General features: G+C 41.5%; 2 protein-coding genes across 2 annotated transcripts in view; both read right to left on the reverse strand.

Moving 5' to 3' along the window:
• adgra2 (adhesion G protein-coupled receptor A2) overlaps positions 1 to 11,144 on the reverse strand; it is a 38,888-nt gene extending 27,744 nt beyond the window's left edge. Inside the window, exon 1 of the mRNA XM_042422434.1 lies at positions 10,052 to 11,144. Coding sequence (XP_042278368.1) covers positions 10,052 to 10,353 — 302 coding nt within the window. The 5' untranslated portion in view covers positions 10,354 to 11,144. The remainder of the gene's footprint in view (positions 1 to 10,051) is intronic.
• A 3,657-nt stretch (positions 11,145 to 14,801) lies between these two features.
• Positions 14,802 to 25,135, reverse strand: part of pdlim2 (PDZ and LIM domain 2 (mystique)) — a 38,984-nt gene continuing 28,650 nt past the window's right edge. Inside the window, exons 7-10 of the mRNA XM_042422361.1 lie at positions 21,787 to 21,905; positions 17,355 to 17,503; positions 16,448 to 16,559; positions 14,802 to 16,115 (exon numbers count right to left, since the gene is read on the reverse strand). Of these exons, the coding sequence (XP_042278295.1) occupies positions 15,923 to 16,115; positions 16,448 to 16,559; positions 17,355 to 17,503; positions 21,787 to 21,905 (573 nt within the window). The 3' untranslated portion in view covers positions 14,802 to 15,922. The remainder of the gene's footprint in view (positions 16,116 to 16,447; positions 16,560 to 17,354; positions 17,504 to 21,786; positions 21,906 to 25,135) is intronic.

Below are 25,135 nucleotides of genomic sequence, written 5' to 3' on the forward strand. Positions count from 1 at the left end.
TCAGGGTTTAGAGAAAAGTCTAAAAAATTGATCGGACTTTGTGTGGCACAACTTTGACACAACTTCTGAGTGCTTTTGCTTTTAATACTTTTAGCTAATAATACTTCTGTATTTTTACTTAAGTGGGATTTTAAATGCAGGAATTTGACTTGTAATGGAGTAATTTTACATTGTGGCATTGCTACTTTTACTTAATTAAAGAATCTTAGTACTTCTTCTACTCTTGGTGACAGGTAAATTCTCAGGCTCAGGAAAACATATCGAAATAGGTTAAAATACAGAAAAATATGTAAAAATATAATGATATACAGTATTTGACCCAAGTCTGAAGATAAACCATGTGTGAGAGATCAATTACATGCAAGACGAGAGAAACTTTAATTTAACTTTAACTTTTTTTTTTTTGATGACAGACAGGAGTCTAACGCTTTCAGTCACTTGTGTACATTAACACACACACATACACACAACCACTTGCTGAGACAGGGCTCCTGTGGCTACAAACTGGCAACAGTAATTAGTGTGGACCTTCATTAGTGGCTGAGAATTCTGGGTCATGACATGTCACAGGATGTGTGTGTGTGTGTGTGTGTGTGTGCGTGTGTGAGTCGCTGATACATGCAGTAGGTTTGCTGGTATACATTAGGTGCATACCATGTATTACATGGTTTTCATTTAAACAAGCCAGAGTGCATAAATCAACTGTTTCCAGACAAATAGGCCTTTTTTTCACAGCAGACATGTTGACTTGTCATACCAGGAAAAGTTCAGGTGTTATTAATAACATTAACGATGACTCTGTTCTCTTCAAGTGTCCCAGTAAGCCTTGACAGTGTGACAGTGAGCCAGTACAATACCAGGACCCTGAAACTGAAGCAACTAAATGGAATTCAGCCATCATTCATTTTGTTATTTACACCTCTGCTTTTCCTACTGTGACATGTCAAAACATCTATTGTTGATCATTCTGAACCTTTTTCAAAAGCTGACACACATAATACGGAGGAAACTTCATGTTTTCATACAGGAAACACTATTTCTGTGAACTCTGTTTCTGTTTTCACTGCTGATACTGCTGTCTATTACTAGCTGGTTATAAAGCACCTTAGAAAAAAGTGCTGAAATGTAAATGTTTTATATGTTCCTCCAACTTTTCTAATCTACATTTGCAGAATGACATAATTTAGATATTGTAGGAGGTAGTTTGAAATAGTTCAGTGTAAAGAGATTGTGTTTTCTCTCTAAAACTGCATGTGTTCGATTAATTCTAGTGGTTTTTCACTCATTTCACCGGTGATTCTGTATTTGGCAGCATTTATATGTCATCCAAAAGGCAATAAGTAATCCGTAGTTAAATTTAGATGGAAGATAACATGTTTTGAATCATGTGTTTAATTTTGTCTCCGATGTCTGAGGTTTGGCCAGACTAAGTGTGGCTTTTTCGTGTTTATAGTTTTGGAAAAGTAAATTGTCATTTTCAGGAAATGTGTGTAAGCGGGCTGTGGAAAAAAATAAAGATGTAAAAACTATCATATTGGCCAGCGTGTGTCAACCAACCCAGATATAATGTGCAGATGGTGCGGATGGTTTGATTATGTTTGAGTTGTATATTATAGATTTGCTACTGTGCTGGCTGTGAACTGTATGATCTTAATCTTAAAATAAATATGATTATTGTTGTTAATTTTGATCCAACTGAGTGACATTTTCAGTCACTGTTCGCATAAAAATATCAGTCAGTAATTATTGACAGACGATATTTGCATCAGGCTTTAAACCCACATCGGTTGAACCCTGCCCTCGTCTCTCTCTCTGTCTCTCTTGCTAATGGACACTTTTGCAGAGACAAGAAGAGGAAGGTTGAGTGAGGAGGAATGAAACAGAACATAAGCAGAGAGATCTCTCAGACTGGGAGGTGGCTGTGTCATCTTTGTTACAATAAGTACTTTCTAAGAGGCCTCCAGACTGCGCTGCACTATTCAGCGCCTGGGTCCATCCAAATAGCTTAACCCTTTCGTTGTAAAAGACGAAGAGCCACCTAAGCCGGCCGTCCTGGGAGCCCCCTCGACCCTGAGCCTGTCCTCAGAGAGTCACGGCACTGAATGTAACAGAGAGACTAAATGCCCTTGAGCACAACAGGCACTTTAGCGGCAAATGCATGTCAAGATGTGAATGTGCCCATTGTCCCCCTGACCCACCAGAGGGCTTGTTGCAGCCACTGTGGAACACTGCCAAGCTACAAGCCCCATTTACCGCCTGTCATAGAAAGGAGCATCCATGTAATTGCATGCAAAATATTTTTTGTGAAATCTTTTTGCGAACCCCCGATGGAGTTATTTAGTCATCAAACAGGGAGAGGAGGGCCAGAGGGGCCACATAAAGGAGTGGAGGAGATTCTTGTCATGCGTGTTAAAGTGACAAAATATATGCATTGGTTGACTTACAGTATGCAGGGAATCTTGCATTACTTAGCTTTATTATCATACTTTCCTGCCTTGAGGCTAGATATGGGGAGTGAGCTCCTGCATTTGATATGTGCAACCACTTATTATAGAGCATACTGCATTGTGCTTGGGTTACCAGACTGGGCCAGGGAGTAAGGCTTTGTGGTTTGTGGCTATGTGTGTGTGTGTGTGTGAGTGCGGATTTAAATGCACAAGTGTGTGACCTATCAGATTTATTTATACAGAAAGTGTGTATGTTTAACTCAATGTGTGTATTTGTGTGTGTGTGTGTGTGTGTGTGTGTGTGTGCATAAGTGGTCCAAAAGCTACTAGTCTAAAATTAAAATCTGGGTTTTTGAAATGTCTCTAATTAGAGAGGGGAGGACTGAAGACTATTTTGGGAGCTGCGGCCATGCACGCCCTTCCCATATGTGTGTACACAGGCAAATGACAGATGAACATGCACACACAATACACACTCTGAAGAGGAAGGTTCCCCCCTCCCCACTTGCAGTTCATCTTATTAGACAATCCAGTGAGTATGGCGAACAGGAAGTGTCCATGAAGTGTTTCTTGCGCAATCCATGCACAATTTACTAAAGCTGGACAACCAGTGAACTTTAAAGACGTAAACAAGTAGCTGCTATGGATATTAACAGTTGAAATACTGCTGCAGTAAATTATTGCAATATTTGGAGTCAAAGACAAGTCAAGACAAACCAAATTGGAAAGTTTATGGTTGCCGTGCAGGAACACAATAGCCAGTTTAATCACTGTCTAAAGTGTTTTTACACTTTTAATGAGGCAATTTAGAGAATTTAGCCTTTTGAGACAGTGAGTGGAATGCGGTGTATGCCCGGCTAACATTGTCTCATTGTTCTGTCTCATAACCAACCTCTGTTTTCTGCTCCTGACTGCAAAGACTGCTGGGAAATCAGCCTGCCTTTACAAAGGGTTGGCAAAAATCTACTCTGCTCCAGATACTCTCGCAGTTTCTTTAGAGGCATCTGTGAGAAGGCTGTGTTTGTGTTCAGGCTTTTTTGTGTGTGTGTGTTGTGTGTAACCGCAGTGTTTTGAGAATCACAATCAGCGTTCACATCATCATAATTACCGCACGTCGCCCACAAGTACGAGAATTTCTAAGAATTTATTAAACAATAATAAGGAATGTATTATAAAAATATGGTAAACCAACATGCTTTCCAAATTTTTTTATTTAAATTTCAGCTGAATGAATAAACATTCATACTGTATCTTAGTGGTTTACTCCCTCAACAAATACTTTATTAAAAACTTAATGCTACATTTCACAACTGGCTCTGACACTTTGATTAAGGCTGTAAACCAGCTCATATTAAAAGGAATGATAGATAAAATAATCATGGTGACAGATTTTTAATATCTCACTGTTTTATGTAACAGTAATAGCATACTCAACATAAAAATGGTTTGGAGTGACGATAGAACTAATGATCTGTTTACAAGTAACCACATCATTGAAAAAAACTAGCAGCAATCCCTTGATATTAAACTAAAACTAAAAACAAAATAAATAAAGTGCATTTACTTTTTTTGTGTAGAGAAGTCTAGAGTTTCTTGTATATATCTTAAACCTAAAACTCTGAATGTGTCATTGACTGAAACTTCTGTTTTAATTATCAAGTTAACTGGTTAAAAGAAACATTAGATTCTTTCTATCTGATGATCAAAATAAAATAGTTAATGCCTCAAGTATTGCAAGTAACTGCACTTCTGTCTCAGCCAGCTTCATCAGCTTCAGCTGGTGTGAAATATAGCTCCCAGGCTTCACAAACATATATGTTGATATCCCACCAGATTTAGCAGTCATACAATACAGCACTACAGGAGCACTAAAGTAGCCAAATGGTTACAGCACATGCTACATAACTGCAGTGTCCATAGTTAGCTTCCAGTCAGGGACCTTTGTTGCATGTCATACCCCTCTCTTTATCTAAGTCCTAACTTCTAGCAAATAAGCACTACGCTTTTCATAGATCTGAACAGCACAGCGACCTTATTAAAATCCTGTTATTACCCTTATTACGGTTGTATTGTTCTTATACTATTTTAAGTCTCTAATTATATTATGATTAAAAATGTCTTGCTTTTGTCTAGTCTGTTATTTGTGTTGTTGTTTCAATAACTAATAACTATCACTAACTATGATATATAAATATATATATATATATATATATATATATATATATATATATATATATATATATATATATAAATGAAATGGTAACCAAAAAGGAAACAAAAGTAATCAGATTACATTAGTGAGTTGTTTGTATGTTGTTGATGTCATGGATTAGTTCTCAAGAGTAAGCATATCAGAAACACACACACACTGAAGCCACAGGCATTCCCACTATCTCCATTTGTATCCATGTGTTGTGGACCCTGAGCAGGCACTTTAGGGGGCTGCTGTGGTCAGACACAGGGAGAGGGAAGTTAACGCTGGCAAGGAAAAGTCAAAGTCAGGCATTTTTTGGAGTAAGATAAGAAGCAAGTGACGAGAAAGGAAAAACTAAAATAACAAAAAGCCACCCCGGGGTAAGAGATTACAGTGACAACACATCTCTCTGTTTTTGCCAAGTTTTGAAAAATCGCAGCCTTTTAATCAACAAACATGATAAGGTGATAAGTGAAATACACATTCATCATCCAAACGGCCGGGCAGCTACAGTGCAGCACAGTAGGTGTGTGGAGATGTCTCAGTCCGGTCACGTTACCTTGACCTACGAGGGCACAATAAAATCCCGGGCTTGTGTGACATTGGCAGGTGCTGCGGCTGAGTATAAAGCTCAGAGTATCCAGTGTCAGGCCTTTGTTTGCTTTTTTGATTTATTGCTGACTGCCCCACCTAACATGTGTGGAGGAGGGTCTGCTCCCCCCTCCTCTCAACACCTTTCCCTGCATAAATAAACCCTATCGCTGCAGGAATGCCTGGGGTCCAGCACTCTCCCTGCTATTGGAATTCTCCATGCTGATAAGATGACTGTTTGGGAGGTTTCATCGACATACTCCCGTCTCAACACATACTGACTCACAGACCCAACATAAACCACCAACACATCTGCGAGCCCTTTTGTTTCCATCCACACATGGGCCACAACTAAGAGCTCAACAATGTGACTCATAAATAAAATGGTGATTAAAGTTGCACTGATTGATACTGTAGCCAATCGATGATACCGTTGGGTTGAGTTGGCTTTGAGCAAACGGAGACAAGGAAGACTCATCGGATGCAAAAAACAATAACAGACTGGATGGTGGTCGGCTAAGTGGAACTGAAAGAGAATACGGAGAAACCAGACAAATGTGGGGTTAGGTGTAAAAAGAAGAGTTAGATGACAAGGTTGATACAACTCACGTCTCTATGCTAAATATGAAGCTAGAGCAAGTAGATGCTTGGCTTAGCTTAGCATGAAGACTGGAAGTAAGGGGAAACAGCTAACCACAACTTGTTGCTTTCACACTTTGGTTTTTGCACAGATTACACAAACAAGATGTAATATGTCAGTTAGTGAGCTTTAGAGGTTAGATTATATTGCCTTTGGACAGAGTCAGGCGAGCTGTTTCCCTGTGCTTCCAGTCATTATGCTAAGCTAAGCTAACCGACTGGCTGTAGCCTCATATTTAACGCACAGACACATGAGAGTTGTCTCTTCTTATCTTTCTCTCAGCAAGAAAGCAAATGAGAGTATTTCCCAAAATGTCAATCATTTCCTTTTAATAACTCCCAAAGATTTTCAAATGGAACTGAGTCAACAACAAATGAATGGCTCTACAAAAGACTTTTGATAGGTAAGAAAATGTAGGAGATCAAGATGAACCCCCTCTAACCATTTACCATTGTAAAGGTTGTGTAATTACAATGGAGTTACATATACAGACATTCACCGAAATCATTTTCATTTTATTGTTTGCATTCCTTATAGCAGTTGCAATCAATTAACGTAGTTCTTAGGTTCCAAGCTGTGTTGTCGAAAGCAGATGAATCAGCAGTTTTAAAATTTATTTCAGTTTGGCTGATTTTTAATTTATCTCTGTAAACACTTTGCGAGTTTGGAAATGAATACTTTAACTATGGGAACAGTTTGTTTCACAAAATAGCTCATCTAAGCTCAAAAGTAAACTTACAAAGTTTTCTGAGCTTTCAGGCGGACTTCTAGACACAGTTAAAATCTCAAAAAAAGCTAGTAAGTGGATTTTTGAGCTCAGATCAACATTAAGTGTTTGCATTCATAATTGAAAAAAAACTATTCAAGCTGTTTGAGATTTGAGGTCATGACCAACAAAAGATAAATTTTGGTTAAAGAGCAAGATAAAAGGTCAGGCCTTTGTTCAGCAACAACATGCAGTATAAACTGGAACTTGTGACCCTTACCGATAAAAATATTACCGACCTAGTTGGAATATTTTTATCTTACAGCCCTGACTACTGGCCAGCAACATCGGCATTACTGGGCTCAAGTGCAACCACGCGGGGAGCAACTGTCTTGCACTGCAGCTGTCTTGAGTGAAGGGGCATTGAGCCAAGGACGGGCATGTTGACCCACCCACCCTGAGCATCCGTGCCCACTCATTCAGGCTGGCACCCACTGAGCCAACGCCATCAGTCACTCACAGCGATGACAACAAATACACTAGGGGAGGAGTACGGTTTTCGCTTAAACCACAAGCTATGAAGCACCAGAACATTCACACATCGACTGCCACTGTACATTCTCTTCATCTGTCTGTTATCCATTATCCATTAAAACATTCAGACAAACACAGCTGCCACCATGCAGCTCTGAGAAAAAAATCACTGCACTGTGTATTTTAGAGCTATAGGCTTAATGTATATGATATATATCCGTCTACAGGCACTCTTTTTTTCATCACCAAAATAAAAGTTCATCTTTCATACAGAACAGGCTAATAATAATAGAGCCATGGAGCAATCTTTTGTAAGTCAAGCTATGCTGCTACACTGAGGAGCCTTGCCTCCACCTCCTCCTCCTCCTCCTCCTCCCTCTCACCCCAGTGTCGAAGATCTGTTAGTCAGGGGCTGGGGAGTTTTCAGTCTCCAGGGGCACATCCCTCTGAACCGCCTGCCAAGCTTCTCCTCTCCCTCCTCCATCCTCTGCTCTCTTTCTTTGTTCCCCTCTTGGTTCCCTCTTCCCACTTCTTCGACTCCTCATGTTCAACTTTTCTCCTCCACTTCAGCCTCTTTTCTGCATCCATCATTTATTCCTGCTTTCTCCTCAACCACTGCACTCTCTCTTTTTTTTCGCTCTTACACTCTTATCTATTTTCCCCTCTCTACCCTTCCGCTCCTCTTCCTCTCCCAGTGATCCAGCTCCTTTGCAGCCGTGCATAATGAGGCCTAAACACAAGCCTGTGCAGGCTCACATCTGGAAGGAGTTTGGACATGGCAGTTTCCTACCAAGACGACTAAATATTTAGGTTGAGAGTTACTGCGTGTGGATGAACTCATGATAGAGGGGTGGGAAAAGGGAGAAAAATGGGGGAGCCGGAGATAAAGAAAAAGAGGGAAAGTGGGACAGACGACTGGGAGCTCATGGTGGAGGGCTGAGAATACCATTATGCATCATTAAACCAGTGATAAGTGTGAGTTTATAGGAATGGTGAGCTATATAATCTGACATACAATAATGTAATCAAAATGCAGCGTGGGCATTGACGAGCCAAAGGAGGAGGTGATAATATTGGGGCGACTGGTTGCTCCTTTATGGCTGGCAGGAACAACAAACAGCCAACTAATAGTTTTAATAAACAAATCCCTGTTGGGATTTCCCATGAGGCTGAGGGGCCTCAGCTGGAATGTTCACAGGGGCCAGCTGTTGTGCATTACACGTAGCAGCCGGCCCCGGAAGCCCTGGGCCTGGTGTTCTCCAGCCCTCGCCTGCTCAGCATGGAGGAGAGCATTCCTCCAGGCTGCCCCAGGAGAGAGGGCAGCGGGGCTTGCTGTCAGACTGTCCGATGCGGGGAGGGACCGAGGTGGTGTAAGGCACGGACAGCTCCCCTGCTGCACCTGGGATACTGTCTGCAGTCTCTGAACGGACTGAGGAATGTCAGGAATAAAACAAATATCAACACAACTTCACATTCCACATCTGGAGCTAATGTCGTGAGCAACGATGGGAGCACGGGCGCTTGAGGAACTCAGAATCTTCAGGAAAATGAACTTTCCAGACACCAGTGTTCACAGGGAAGGGAAGGTAAAGAAAATGGCGGACTGTCAGATGGATTACGGGCGGAATTGTTTGCCCCTCGTACACAGCCTCATAAATGTGTCACAGAATGCTAAACATCTGTACAAAAACAACTCAACCAAAATTAGTAGGTGCGGGGATGGAAGATTATCTTCAATCACCTCGACCACTGCCACCCAAGCCGTTTTTTTTAGTTTTCCCTCTGGTTTTCAGAAATGTGTTCCCCAGATGTTTATCCTGCCTTTATTAAGCAAGAAACATAAGGCCCTATAAATGGACTGCTGGCTGGCTTTAGCTCTCCTGGGGCATAAATCCCCTTACTTTACCTCATGTGCTCGCTCCAGTGGGGCAGTTGAACATGCTTTTTTTTTTTTTACTGTGCCCATGTGCAGCTCCCACTGGGTCAGAGCACAGAGACAGTAACATACTGTGGGAACATGCAATGTCTTTTGAATTCCTTACAACTGTACAACAACACCCAAGAAATGTGTCAGTGATAGATCGGTAGTCCATCCATCACGCAGATAGTATGTTTTGGCCCAATATCTGGTTCTTTCAACTTTTGTCCAAATAGACCACACAAATAACTGCTTCATAATTAAAACACATCTGATTGAAACTGACCCAGAACCATTTTAGTGTTAAGCAGTTACTTTTCTTTTCCTCACCAAAAGGTGATTGTGAGACAACCCACCAGTAAAGCACAGAGAGTCTGATATATGTTTAAAAAAAAAAAAAAAAAAAAAAAACAACACTAGAAATGTGTTTCTGTTTATTCTAGTTTTGCAAGGCCAAGTCAGCTGGACCATGTGCAACAGGGTTGGTGGAGGGAGAAAGAGGGAGCTGAACTGGAGCTGCCTGGCTGGGTCAGAGTCAAATTTAAAGTGACAGAGTTGTGTCAAAGAGGCAGGGCCAGATGATGGCTACAGTCAGCCTGCCCTCTCACTGATCCTCTTAATGCTTTGCAGGGAGGCGATGCTCAGCTCTCCACGACAGAGAAACTAGATCAAGATGTAAACTCCTGACCTAACAAGCCTTATTACTGCAGCAAGTCCTCAATACAGTTAAAACTGAGGTCATGGGGTCAGAGTCGTGGGTGTGTGGGCCTGATCAGAATATACTAAACCCTCATATGAAGCTGTTTGTTTTATCATATGCATACTTTATCAAAACCAATACAAACTCGGGTACTCTAGATATCAAAGGACATAAATGAGGTAAAGTCATCATGTGATCTCACTCAGTGCCACACAGTCTACAGTAGGCCACAATACTTGTAGTAATACTATATTAATATGTCATTAGTTCAAAGGTTACAATGGCTGATCTCGCCCCGTTCATAAACTTGTTACAACTCACAGAGTGACGGTCCTGTTAGGGAGCAGGCTGGCATCCGGAGGCTCAGACAGCTCCCCCTTGCTGCAGCTGACCCTTCTCCCGACAGCCTGGATGCCGTGCGCTTTGGACCGCTCGTCCGCGCAGCTGCAGCCGCTGGTGGAGGCGAGCAGCCCGGGACAAGCCTTGGAGAGCCTCGGCTCGCAGGCGGACAGCAGGAGCAGCATCAGTACCAGACGCCCCGGCAGCGGAGGGATGCCAACGCCGGGCGCAAACATTGTCCTTCGGCTGGATCTCACCTCAGCTGCACCCCCGCCTCCAGTCATCCCATATCTCCACCATGAAGCTTCCAGGGGGAGGGGGGGAGGTTGAGGAGGACAAGGGAGAGGAAGTTATTTCAGCTCTTGAATGAATGGCAAACTTGGAGATACTCCGCTCAACAATGAACGCACATCATCCGGTCATTCCAGAAATATTCAGCACGCTTGATTTTCCAAGAGTGTCCCGTTATGTCATGGCAGCTTGGGCGCACAACTCCTTTTGGTCCAAATGGTAAAAAAAAAAAAATCCGAAGGATAGCCTCTGTGTGTCCTTCCAAACGTCTGAAACACCTAAACGCGCAATATTCTGTCTTAAAAAGCTGAAGCTCGTATTAATATCTCTGTAAGATTTCCATCACTTTCGGGACACTTGGGAGTGTCCAGATTACCGTTATCCCCCCTCTAAAAATTAATCCAGGGGTTGATGAGATTCAAGTCTGAGCAGCCACAGAGCAACGCTGACATCTGTATGAAGAAGTACAGGAAAAAAGTATAATTCACAAACTTTTTTCCAGTTGTTTCGCTGCTTTTAAAAGTTTTCCTCAGTGTCTCCGTCTATTCCGGAGGTCTCCACTGACTTCTCTCAAACGCGTCTTTTCAGAAATTCAAACGGGGGGAAACTATTAATTCGGGCAAGAAAATGAGTTGGTCTTGATCGGCTCCTGTGTAATTCCCAAAATCTAGCGGTTTTTGCCTGCTTGACTCTGTCACACTCAAACTCACTTAGCACTACCCCAAGTGCGCCCATTCCGTCTCCGTCTGCGCTCTGGTCCCCGCGGTCCTAGCGCATCCAGCTCAGCCGAGAGACAGAGAGGAGAGAGAGAGAGAGAGAGAGAGAGAGAGAGAGAGAGAGAGAGAGAGAGAGAGAGAGAGAGAGAGAGAGAGAGAGAGAGAGAGACCCACCTAAAGGCACTTCACACACCTTCATCAAACGTCATGACGCAGTCAAGTGGGCTAATGTGAGTTTTTGGGGGCCAAAATGTTATTAAAGCGCTTTAAAGTTACCCACAAAACAAATAATCACATGTATTTATGGCTCTTTTTGGACACTTTTGCAACCACAATTCAAATGTCAACTACATATAGTCACACACTAATGATATCGAGTAACTGATCTGATTGCTTTACATGAACACTGGTTTTAAGATGCACACAAAGTCCTATAATGAAAGAGACATTATAGTTCAGAAGATGATGATGACAACTGATAAGAATTGTTTTGATGTCATTTTTGGCAGCTTCATTTTGTTGAATGCTATATTACCATTGATTTTCTTGGAATTTGGTTTTGATTTGACTGCATTTAGAAGACAAGGGAGTCTTGATTTCAATGTGTGCCTGCAATGGGAGAGCAAAATAAAGTTATGAATGAATGCTGGTGGGTCTCTTGTGTATTGTGTGTTTCACCAGATCAAAGGCTTTTCATTCAATCAGCGGGACACAGAGGAAGCAAAGACTTTTAAAGATATACTTCAGTAAATTCAGTATTGTTACTGCAGAGAGAGTTATGGCAAAACAGAGCAGTTTGACTTTGATATTGCATGAGGCTGCCCTGTTATCTAGATGATAACTTTACATGAGTTTGTGCAATATTTTTGTCCGCTTGGAGGCCATGCACAACAGCAAGCTACCCATAAGACATTGTACTTTTACTGCTGTTCATAATGCAGAATTGTTTTGCTGACCATTAATGAGAACTATTCAAAGTCTACTGGAGCAATATTGTTGTTCTTTGCCTACCATTTGTTGTCAAAAGTAGATATAATGTATAACAGATTTACTCAATGTTGGTACTTAACCAACACAAACCAAATGCTTTGATTTAGAGATATCCTCAGAAAAATATTCCAAAAACTAAAATCTTTTGTTGAAAGACTAATATTTAGTTAAAGAACGACATTTTCTCCCCCTGACAGAAACACACATAATCCAAAAAATACACAGGATCATAAACTTCCTCAAAGTCTCCTTTCCACATTTTTGCCTGTGTGTGGAAAGTTCCCAAAAATCCCGGACTCCACGGATTTGTGTTTTAAAAATACTTTTTGATATACGAGAGGCCTGGGGAGGATGGAGGCCATGGTGATTCAAATCTGGAGAGCATTTCAAAATATGAGAAGGTGAACCGGGAAAGCGTTTGAAAAGGGACTTTGTGCAATTGGGCTTGACATGTATTCACTGACATATCCAAACTGCAGGCACCTCAGTCATGCAAGCATGCCCGGCAGTATAATGGTGCACTGTGCTCTGACCCACACAGTGGACCCTGGGTTTGTTATTCCTGTATATGATACTGTATGCCGGAGCGGGCTCAGAAAGCCAGCATGATTATTGAAAGAAAGCACAAGGAGTGGATGGGCGCCTGCTCTGCAATGAAACAGAGGGCTGTTTATCCAAGCTGTTAAATAAGGCTTCAAGTACAACACCCCCCTCCAACTCCACTAGGCCCAAATCTCTCTCATCTGGAGAGCACAGTTTCCATTTAAAATGTCACGTCCCAAACTGCACATTACATCAAATTGTACTTAATGGCATCCAGACAAACTTTAATGTCGTTCCAACATTTTCTCTATGCACCCCACAGCCCCCCTCGCTCCTTATAGCCAAGTAAGCAATCTTTCCTTCTCCCTGTTTCCACATCTGGACTCCATTCCAGGTGGGGTATTGAGAAAGGGGAGAACATCGGGAAGGAAAGGTGGAACACAGAGAAGCTTGGATGCTCAAGAAGCAGAGCTGAGATAATGTCTTGAGGGAGATTTTAGAGGAAGTTACGCAAGCTTTGGGATGTGTGACAGATGATATTGAGGTGACAGACGATTCGTGAGATGGCTGTTTGATGATTTCTCCTGGGTATTTTTGTATTGTCTTCTAAATCACACATTAGAACAAAATTATGTGGGAACAATGAGTTTTCGGCGCGATCAGATGGTGAACCAAACCAAGTGACTGCTGAGAGTGAGGCATAGCTCAGGCTAGTGTTTCTGCCAATGGATAAACAAAAGAAAACTTCCAGCCGGGAAGCAAACATTAGACCCTCCAAGGCCCTCATCTGGTGCTGAGCCCATGCACCAGTCTTTCTTTCTTGAGGAGCCCACGACATCTAGTGGTGTTATCAGCAGCACACAGAGGGCCTCACCTCTGTCAGTCCTGCACTTATGGGCATTTCCTGAATGCATGGTTTTAATTAAGGATTTATGAGGACATTAAATACGTTGCTTCCACAGTTTATGGGATTATCAAATTATAATGAGGTGCCATATTTTTCAGCACTAAATACCTTTATCGATGATTAAGAGTTATGATTAGTAATAGACACAACAGCAGCGTAATCCTAAAGGTTATAGCAATGCCATTTTGTAATCCATATTTAAGGTAGAAGTAGGTTAAAGTATACAATATATACATACAGTAAGTCAAATAATGGTGTTGTAATGGTGGGTCAACATCTCATTAATTTTCCTGCCTCTCCGAAATTCAGAGAGACTTTTAAAACTGTGTTAATACTGCCCTCTTCTGGATGGCACAGTCAATTCTATTGGGTATTACTGAAACTGGTCTTTTTAAGACTGATGCTAAGATCTATGAAAGCATGTAATGTAACATACGGTTATGTCCCATTTTTTTTAAGACTGACAGAGCATTTGGACACCCAAGTCTGCAGTTTGTTACCTTTAGCTTCTCGTTTGACACAAAGTCCTCAAAGGCAGTCCAAGTTATAATCCACCATCTTAACATGCTGCATACTCTGTCAGATGTGACACCCCACTCATCAAACCTGTCCTTTACATTTTTAATATTCTGCACCACTATCTCCGACTTTGTAGGCAACAGCCTGAGTTACAAATCAGCTCATATAAAGGATGAACTGGGAATCTGTGCAGGAAGCAGCCAAAAATACTCCAGTGTTGGGTTTTGTGAACTCTCAGAGAATTTTGTACTTTTTCTCTTGTATTAACTTAACCTGTACTTGAGGTCCAACAGTCCTTGTATCATACAGTATGTAAATATGTGGTGAAACCACACTGTCATATGTTGTGAATAGACAATTTTCACAGCAGATATTTTGACATATCACAGCAGGAAAACCACAGGTGTAACTAATTTGTGGGCACACTGGCTTACTAAGACACTTCAGTGGGATCATTATTAATGTAATTAGTTACACCTGTGTTTACCTGCTAAGACAAAATGTCAACTGTGAAAAAAGTTCTACTGAACTTAACAGAAAAACAACACAATACTTTATTTAAAATATTGTTACAAAGAAGGAACGATTCATTCTATTGTGTGTGTTTAGAATTAGTAAAATATCTGTATGGCAAAGAAACCCTGAAGAACCCCAGAAAAGTGTACTTCTTTTTAGAAAAACTAAAAACTAAAAGACAGTGTGGACATCCCCAAAAAGGTGATGGTGATGTAGGAATCGATGTAGGAAGACATTAACATTGTAACTCTTATTATTCCAACACATCATCACTGAGGAGGCTTCAGGATGTGCGATTTTATTAAGTGCCACATGGAATGTGAACATTATAGTGTATCTCTGAGTACTGCTGTAACTGGACAAGTGTAGTATCATCATCATCATCATCATCAACTCTTTTCACACTAAATGTCCTGTGCATACATTATTAATTTTAAATGGTCTATATTATAGAATACAGAGCAATCACAAAAACATCAAAAATATTTGTATATTGAATGAATCTATTGTCCCTCATAAGCAACAAAACAGCAAAAAAGTCAGCAAATATGTATTTTTCATTATTTCTATCTACTAATAAATTCTGCTTACAAAAGAAATATAGAAGAACTCAAGGGCTTTTGGCCTGACTCTAGGGCAAAATTCAAACTCCTCTGTGTCTGTAACAACATGGTCCCCTTTTCTTTTTCACTCTCTCTCCTTCATGCACACACACACACACACACACACACACACACACACACACACACACACACACACATATGCAAGGAAAGCATGCAGAAGTGGCTGCGCTTCTGCATGTGAAAGCACGCACCCATATGCACCCACACACACACACACACACACGCACACACACACGCACACACACACACACACGCACACACACACACACACATCACTGCTTGTGTACAGTACATTTTCAAAATGGCATGCAGTGTAGGTGAGATTTGGTCCCTTTGTGTCAGCAAAAGATTCAAATGATTATCCAGATCTTCAGAGTCAGAGAGCCAGTCCTGTTGAGTTTGTCTATGGTATTATGTAAATCTGGCCTTAGTATAATGTGATGTGGCTTGAGTCCATGGCAGCTGTGCATCATTAGAGCTAAGAAAAACCTAAAGAGACCGTGGAGGCTGGGCCATATGAAAGAAGCCCCAATTCTCATAGAGTTATAACAAAGGCAAGAAAGTGAATCATAATATTGCAAAGTATGGTTAAATATGATCAGAAAAGAACATCCTCTGCCATATCGTTGATGTCTGTCCACCTCCATGCCCCATTCCCAAGGTCTGTAACGGAGTTGTGATGAGGTGGAGCTTCAGGCAGACGAGCAGTACTCTTCGTCCGGAGCGGGGCAGGTATGTGGCGGCGGACTCATTGACGAGGGGAGATGGTGGATTGAGGTGAACTACCCGGGCCTTGGTACCTCTGTTTGGCATGCTTCTCACAGTACATCACGTCTCCAACCCAAAAGTGACCTCTCATTCTGAGGTTAAGGCCACAATCTGTGCAAGTGTAGCACTCCGGGTGGCGGAGGCGGTCGTCTGTGATGCGCACGACCTGTGTGCTGTGGACAGATGAGTACAGTCAGACAAAAGACAAACACTGTTGCACCTGACAACAGGGTGAAATGATTGTCCTCATTTCCAATGCAAATAAAGATCAGCCCAGGTGAACATCATCACTTGTGTTTCTTTTAAAAAAATCCACAAAAGCTGGCAACACAAAGTAAAATTATTACCTGTCACATGTTTAGAAAATCTTGTTTTCCTCAAAAACAATTAAATATAATATTACGCAATTCATGTGGAACATTTATTACTGTAGGGCAAATTATCGTAATTATTCACACATATGTTGTCCCAGAAAACGTGTAACTGCAGGTGACAGAAGACTTACACAATGCTGGTGCCACACTTCTCACAGGTATGGTATTTGCTGACTCCTCCCACTGACGTGCTTGCTGCTGGGACGCTGGGTGAAAGCTTCCCTGGGAACTTCAAGGCTGCCTCTGGAGTCAAACACACACACGCGCATAAACAGAGCTGCTTTTTGGATGTCCTGACAGGCGTGTGTCTCTCTGTTCATCACATCAAAACTTTATTTCTCTTCACTGCTCTCTGTCTGTAGAGCTTGTTTATGTTCCCCATTTGTCATGGGACCCTCTTTGTGAAATAGGTTTCCAACACATTTGTCATTTTCATGTCATGAGAGAATGTTATTATTATCTAGATTTATTTACACCTCCATTTATCAAAGCACAGGGGAGAAAAAAAGAGGACAGATGCATTCCATGATATGTTGTTCACAATATGAACAGCACACAAGAGAGCACGGAGGTCAATCCTCAGTAACTTGCACTTGTTTGTTCTGCATGATGAACTGTTGACAAGGATTTCAAAATGGAAAAGTGCCGGCAAACAAATGTAAGAGATGATAAATTATGTTGCATTTGACGCAATAGCTGGATCCTGAGAACACCACCTGCTTGGCGTTACTGACATGAACCATTAGTCATAAGTGCATGCATGCAATCAAATTACTTTTGCTCCATGCAAACATATTCATATTCCATTCATTTTCTATACTTACTTGTACAAGAGTGAACATAACATTTAAATAAATCACCCATTTTACATTAAAAAATGCCTGATTTAAACAGATGAATTTAAATAGAGTATGTTTATGCACAGACAGACGTGTATCTATTTGTGCAATGATGTACACTAGTGAGTACCGCATGTTAAATAGGAAATGCTTCTTTCTCCTTTCAATTTTGTGTGTGTGTGAAGCTGTGTTGTTCAACCTTTCTCGTCAGCCTCCAGGACCTCTTGCAGCATTTTAAAGGTGTTGGACTGACGAGGCGCCGTGCGGGACTCCTTATTCTCCTGGATCATCTTGTACACCTCTGAGTCCCTGTCAAACCTCTGCATGGCAAAGTCAGAGCTCGAACTACTGTAGAAGAAAGAAATATAAAAAAAATATATCGGTCAAAGGTGATCACATTCACTAAATGCATACATAGAGCTATATGTGGTGTGTGCACTAGAAAATCTACATTTATGAGTCTGGTTTAATTGAATCCAGAGGAAATGAAGGAAAGGGCAGCAGCTGGCCTTGAAACTTTGACCTCCAAGCATAAAATCTAGATTGCACATCACAGGCAAGGGGCCAAAAAGTCTCCAATCGCACATCATACTCTCAACAGGATCCCCCTCCTACAAGAGGCACTGTTCTAACTCAGAAAACAGCCTAAACACAAGGAAGATGTAATGAACAAAACGATGAAACCCACGTAGCATGTGTGAAATCTTTTCTAATGCAAAATAACAGTGGTTAAATCTTTTCAGCAGCCATGATTGTGTAAATGAATCAGAAAATCCTGGGCCTAACTCAAGGTAATTAACATGTATTCTGCAGCAAAATATTAACAAATATTAATGAATTCAAGCTCTGCTTGAAAGATAACGACTTATAACTTTGTGTCTTGTGGTGATTTCCAGCTGGTCAGTGCACAGGACCGGGGCAGGAGGGGAGAGAAAGCTTTCACCTAGGAGAAGTGTACGCTGTCAGCTAATTAAGCAATTAGCAAAAAGAACAGTGGCTCCTTTTACAAGCAAATTCTTCATCCCTGGTGTGGTGGAAAAGCGGTTACTTTTTACTGTTTCTTCCACACTTTATGTGTGGTTAAATACCAAACCCTCCCTACTCCTGCTGAAGAAACATGAAATGCGTCAAAAACTCAACTGACAGATGTATCAGTAAGTAAAAGAAACACACCAAAACACAAAGTGTGCCCTCATGTCAATGTATTTGTCGAGAGGGAGCTGGTGAATGTTTGCTGTCAGGAGGAACCGGTTGGCCGGGTGCACTTGTTGGACCAGGTGTGGTTTGATGCCTTTCACCTGTAGCCAACTGAGCGTACGATCTCAGCTGAGCTGTCAACCAGAATCAGTCGAGTTAACCTGACTGACTGTCCCACCTGTTGTCACATACAACAAATATGCCCAAATATTTACAGTTGACCTGACACCTGTGGTGTGAAGAATCTGCCCTTAAACCTCAACATTGATGCTATGCTTAACAGATGCTTTTACTACCACTGCAGGTGTTGTGTGTGGTTGTATTGTTGTACAAGGACAAAATTAGAAGGACAGCGCAGTTCATAAGTATTTGGACAACAACGAATCTGCTGGTAGTTGCTCTTTACTCCTGCACACTAAAATTTGAAATAAAACAATGATTAGGAGGTTAAAGTGCTGATTTTAAGCTTTGGTTTGGGAAAGCAGTGTGGGAGCTGTAGCCCTTTTTTGTGTACAATACCCAAAGTTACAGGAATGTAATTTCACAGATTAATATGAAATTAGATAAAGCCATGTCACATATATCGTGTCAAATCCTTTGTAGTCAATGGAATTTATGACCCGCACATTACGCAAAACACTTGGTATCTTCCTTGATGACACTGTGTCAGGACTGTTCTGTAGCCAGCTTGTTTCAAGGATTTTTTTTTGCCATCAGTCTGTAAAACACCAGTTCAGTTGGATTGAGGTAAAGTGACAAACAAAAAAACCTCCTTTTCCGCTGCACTGTCCTAAAATTGGGGGAAAATGTCAAGAATTGTATGAAAGTTTGAGTCATGCCCTTGAGTCTCTTGAAGCTGAAAGTCAGGACGCAGTCATGGTTTTATTTCAATTCCAATGTGCACATGTTCATAGACAAAACAATAAAAACTGTCACTGTCTAAATGATTACTAAAGTCTCATCATTATGTCTGCGTCCCATATGTACATACAGTAAGGGGTTTATAAACTCGACGCATGGCTGCGTATGAATATTTTTCCTGCCTGCATTTCAGCTTAAGGAATTCACTTCCCGCTAGATGAACATGGCTGAAACAGGAGACGGCAAACAAGACAAGACAACAAATATGTGACCGAAGAAAACACTCAGACCCTTTCCTTTGCATCACTGAACATGGTTCAAATTGAAAACAGACCTCTAAAGCACACCCTCCAAGTTCTCCACATGCTCAGCTCCACCCTCAGCAATTCATTTCCCTTTTTCGCTTCACTCACCATCCCTTCTGACATGCAATCTCAAAACAAATGGAAAGTCTAGGTCAAATGAGAGGAAAACAAACAACATAAATGAGGGTCAGAGGGAACAGCATTCATCTGAATAAGCAGTAAAGTGCACGGGTTTCCAGAGGAAGCACGTAGAATGACCAAAGAATTAGAGAACTTGAAAATAGCTTGACATCTGCAAACTGTGCTTATAAATGTTCTCATGTTTTCACAATGTCTGCATCTGAGACAAACGTGTTGCTGGGTTTAATCCCAGACTTGGCACAGTGGAGCGATGATAATGATCTAGTCATAGCAGAGTCTCCAAGTGTAGCCAAAACATTTTTTGAGATCACAATGCTTAATTCCAACCACATTTCTCAAACCGACTTCCCTGCAATACAACACCTAACCTTAACTCAGAACATCCCAACAAAAGAAATCAAAATGACAAAACTCAAAATGACGAGACTCACCTCAGAAAGAAAGAAGGAACAAAGAGAGGGAGCACAACTATTCTTTCCAGTCCCTGTATTTTTAACACTGTTATAGCAATTCAGAGTGTAAAACAATATTAGCGCACACACACCCAGATGCAGAGCACACACACCTCTATCTACACCAGACAAGACAGAAAAACAAAAGTCTGACTGAAAGGTGTGCCCCTGGACTTCAACTCATTGGCCACGCGACATAAAGTGGGTGGGTAAATGGGTGTCGCTGAGTCTGTGATTGGCTGGAGAGGAGCAGGGAGAGGCTTGCTGTGCAGGCTGGGGGCTCTGGACTGGGGGCCAATTAGGGGGAGAAGTAAAATCTGACTTTTTTTGGGAACATGGGGTGTTTGGATATGACTGCAGTTGCTGACACGTCATATCACTAGACGTGGTTACACGGGGGGGGGACTGGGGCCAAAGTCAACCATCCTGCACTGTGAAAACACAGGCACCAGGCTCTCCAGTGGAGAGAAAGTGCACACAAACGATTATGTGAAAGACCAAAGGAAAAAAGATTTCCATCTTTGTTGAGGCAAAAAACATTGGTGAGTCTACGTGAATCCAAAAAATGTCGAGAGGGCAGCACCTGCACACTACGAAATGAGTCACGCTACAGCCACATCACCTCATCAGAGGGGGCGAAGCAGGAAAAAGCAAACTACAGTGCAGGTGGTGGACACAGTATTGTGTTTCCCAAAGGCTGAAAATTCAGACTCAAGAGTGCAGCTGCAAACAGCTCTAAGCACAGAGAGCCAGCTGCTCAACAGCAGTGAATTCACGAGCTGCAGTTGTACACCAAATGACAAAGACTTTTGAAAGAAGGAAACAATGATTACGACGATACAAAGGAATGTTTCTATCAGTGCAATAAAACTACAGCCTCAAAACATGACATACAGCTGAATCAACACATCTCTGTTACAATCTCTAACAAATCTAACATCTACAAAAGGGAGTAATTACTGCAGATATTCACCTTAATTTTCTCTTGATCGACTAATCGTTAAAGCTCTGCAACTATTGTGATAATTACATAATTGTTTTAGCCTTTTTTTTTTTTTAAAAAAAAAAAAAAGAAAAATGCCAAACATTTGCTGGTTATAGCTTCACAAATGTGAGGATGTAAAGCTTTTAAGTGTCATACATGATAGTGAATTGAGTATCTTTCAGTTTTGGACTGTTGACCAGACAAAACAAGACATTTGATGACATCACCTTGGACTTTATACTTCAGACATAACAGGCATTTTTCACTGTTTTCTGACATTTTATCGACAAAATGATCAGGAGATTAATCAATGGCTGAAAATAATCATTAGTTGCAGTCTTAGTTCCCTAATACTGAAAGCATGTCCTGTTATTTTCATGTGTAATTGAAAAGTCTATAAGCTTTTCAGGCCCAGGTGATGTTGATTTCTTAGACTTGGATCTTTGGCTGTAACCCCCACTGGCCTTTGGATGGCGCTAAATGCCTGCCTGTACAATATACAGACACACTGACACAGGGGGACTTAAGGGTCCCATTTCTACTACAAACCATGTAATATTCAACAAACTGTATCACTAAAAGATTAGAGGTGTGTATCGACGGCAGACAGTGCGATAAACATCACTTACATTACAGTGAACTGTGGTGTTTTAACATGATATTAGTGTTTGCAATGTGAGTGGTCTTTACCTGCGACGAGGGGACATGGGCACATCCCGATCGATGGGACTATGGGGTGAGTAGCGTCCTGGTGGGGTGGGGGTTCTGCTGGACACAGAGTTATTTCTGTAGTCTGAAGAGGAGAAGTCCTGTGAAGGAAGAGCAAGCCACAATGAAAGCAAGAGAGTGTGAGTAAGCATGAAAGTCAAACTTCCTGCAGCAGCTGAAACCGAGTTTGCAGTACAGAGTTGTGGAATCTGTTGAGACAGTGTGCAAGTGCTTAGACCATGATGCAATGTTACTGTAAAAGAAGTCACACAAAGAGCTACGTTCAGTGCAGAGGCAGGAATTTGCCGGCAGTATTTTCGGATTACTGCTCCACCAAGCAACGTACTGGCACTGAACAAATGTTGCGTCCTTATTTCAGGAAACACTAAATCTCAGAGGTCTGCACTATATGACAACCTGGAATAAAACAAAGCCTGACACACAGCCATGTAGGATATATTTAGTCAAGATTTATCAGAAGCTTAAACAAGCTCCAGATGTGGAAACAGCTCATACAGAACGCAGCAGATTGTTCCTGTGACTTTATCATTATCTAATTTGCCTGAAACCAGGAGAAGTTCTTACAGTGTTGAGTGCAGAATAAACAACACACTTTGTCATTGTTTGATTGTTTTTGGTGCCCTGTAAAATAGCTTCTGTTGCCTGCGTCATGACGAACACTCCTCTACTGTTGGCTGATCAGTTTCAATCACAGCAACCTTTTGCACGTTTTTATCTTGATTGCCATATATGTCAGAACTGTACTTCAGCCTCTCTGCTGACAGATGATAGATTGTGTGGCAACAGATGTTTGGCACCAACTAGTTTTGATTTGGTGGGAAAGGCAGAGCCAGCATGTACTTCAATGGGTTTCACATGCAGTGTAAATCTCACAATTATTCATGGTAAATATAAATAGTATCATCATGAAATCAGAGAAGCCATTCCACCTGTCAAGAACCTCATTCAGATAAACTAAACATTTGCTGTATAAACAACTGTGTAATTCAGGAGGGACACAGTGAGCAAACCATCTCAGGATTTGTGAAGTGGACAATCTTAACTTTTGACAGAAGAGGGCGCTACATACCTACTGTAATAAGCTCATAAAACTTCAGTAGATGAGCCAATGACATTTTTTATTGTAGCTGTTCTTGGCAGAAACCAAAGTCAAGAGCAGAAACAGTTACAACATTATGGGCAAAGGTTGTTTTATCTAAGTTTAATTATGTCATAAGAGAGTGTGAGTGAGCCACTAGTGAAATTGACCTCAGGCACATGTTCACACTAAATGCTCAGCACACCTGGACTGAGTCTGCACAGCACATAACTCAAACCAGACACTTTTACTGTCAGGAATCCCAACAAACAAATTGTTTTTAGCCACAACACTGTCTGGGTTCTAACCATGTCCACCTGTAATACTGACCACTTACTGATCACATACAGTATGCTCAATGCACTGCTTCAATATTCAGACTCAGTAACTAACTTAAAAAAAAAAAACAAAAAACAGAACAAGCCTCCAAAGAGTTTCACAATTTCCAGTTTGCTAGGGGAACAAAGCTAGCACGGTCTGTGTACAGTCCAGGAAAACTAAGACTGCGAATCAAACAGCCCACAGACAACTCCAGAGTACAGTTTTCACAATAAAGTTTACTGAAATTTTCTCCCTCAACCGTCACCAGCTGGCATCAGTGTTACACAGGCTCCGTCCGAGGGAGAAAAGTCTCCACCCGGCTCTTTGAACCAGTAAACGTTGGGAGACTCGAGTTGGAGTTGATGCTGGAGCTCTATGCTGACACAGTGGCACTGATGGAGTCAAAGATTTGTGTGTCCAATGCCAGCACCCGCTTCCAATTCAGCAACTCTTTGAACAATGTCTCTGTTCTCAATTGAGTCCAATTTTCCTCTTCTTTTTCCTTAGCGAGTGGGCAGATTAGTGGTGCGTGCCAGGAAGCCTTTACCAGAAACGATCATTGGGACGTCTCCCTGAGATTCCTCCCAGGATAAACCTGGCATAATAACTGCAGGCTCATAAGATCACATATTCCATATCATCAGAGTACAAGAATAGAGACATCCATGTCCTCTCCTGCTGTGAACCAATCTCAAGGGCATATACCTGATAGACATACATGCTTTAGGGATTCCTTCAGGAAGACCTAGTGAAGCCACACAGTATGTGCACATGAATCCACAATAATGCAAACCAAGCCTATGTTATATAAGTGTCTGGCTACTGAACGTGAATCTCCATGCTCTCCAACAGAAATCTCAACTCTGATCTATGAGACTCATGAGGAATGCAATGAAGTAAAGAAAAACAAAAGGAAGAAGGAGAGAGAGAAAAAACAAGCACTGCACTGTGACAGCCTCTGATGCCAGCCTTTTATAGCAGTAACCATGGTACAGCTGGCAGCTGCTTTAGACTGGATCTCCCAAAACTGCTTTGTTTTAAAATCATCATTGTTCTATTGTAAGCCTTCAAACCATTACACATGGTTGATCTCAGAGCTACAATGCATGCGGTAAACTGCACCATGGCAGTGCCAACAATGCCCCCACGTCTCATGCACCAACAAACTTAGGGAGGGGCTCAGCTGAGCTGAGGGAAGCCTATTATTTGGTCTTGGATGGGAGCAGGGCTCAAAGATGGGAGAGACCACTGGAGAAAATCCATCAGCCAGTTCTTCCTGGTTCCTGTGGCTGGCTAGAGGAGGAAGCTCTGATTAAAGCTGTACTAAACTATAATCAGGAGTTCGTAGTCAACATACCCAGGATCATTAGGGTAAGTCACTGGTATGATGCCATAGTCTGGACATAACACATTCAACTATTCACTTTGCAACCTATAAGCCTGAAACTTAGAGTTTTGTGCTAAAGAGGATGTTTGAGCACATGCTGTGTTTATTAAAAGACCCTGAAAACCTTTTCATCAGCTTCTATCAATGAGCTGGACACAATTGTCTGTCTGTCACGTGAAAGATGACTGTATTGCATTTGTTTTTGTCTTTGCTTTTTTCACTCGTTTGAAGTGGGCGTGGTTCAGTTGGAAAAAAGGTAATCAAATACTTTGGTGCACCAATCAGAGAAAAGCAACATCTGACCACACCCACACAGTCCTGATTAAGCAGTTTTTGAGTAATTAACTCTTAAATAATACCTATGGATGTGGTTTTACCCTAACTTTAACCTTAATTGTTGTCATGGATATCTAAGGTTATAGAACAATAAAAGTTTTGGGGGCTTTAAAAGTTAAATGTGAAATATCTAACCTGCAGGATTTGTCCCTCTACAGTGGCGAAACATCTGCAGCAAAGGTGGCAGA

The sequence above is a fragment of the Thunnus maccoyii genome, chromosome 9 (assembly GCF_910596095.1).
Source record: "Thunnus maccoyii chromosome 9, fThuMac1.1, whole genome shotgun sequence".
NCBI lineage: Eukaryota > Metazoa > Chordata > Actinopteri > Scombriformes > Scombridae > Thunnus > Thunnus maccoyii.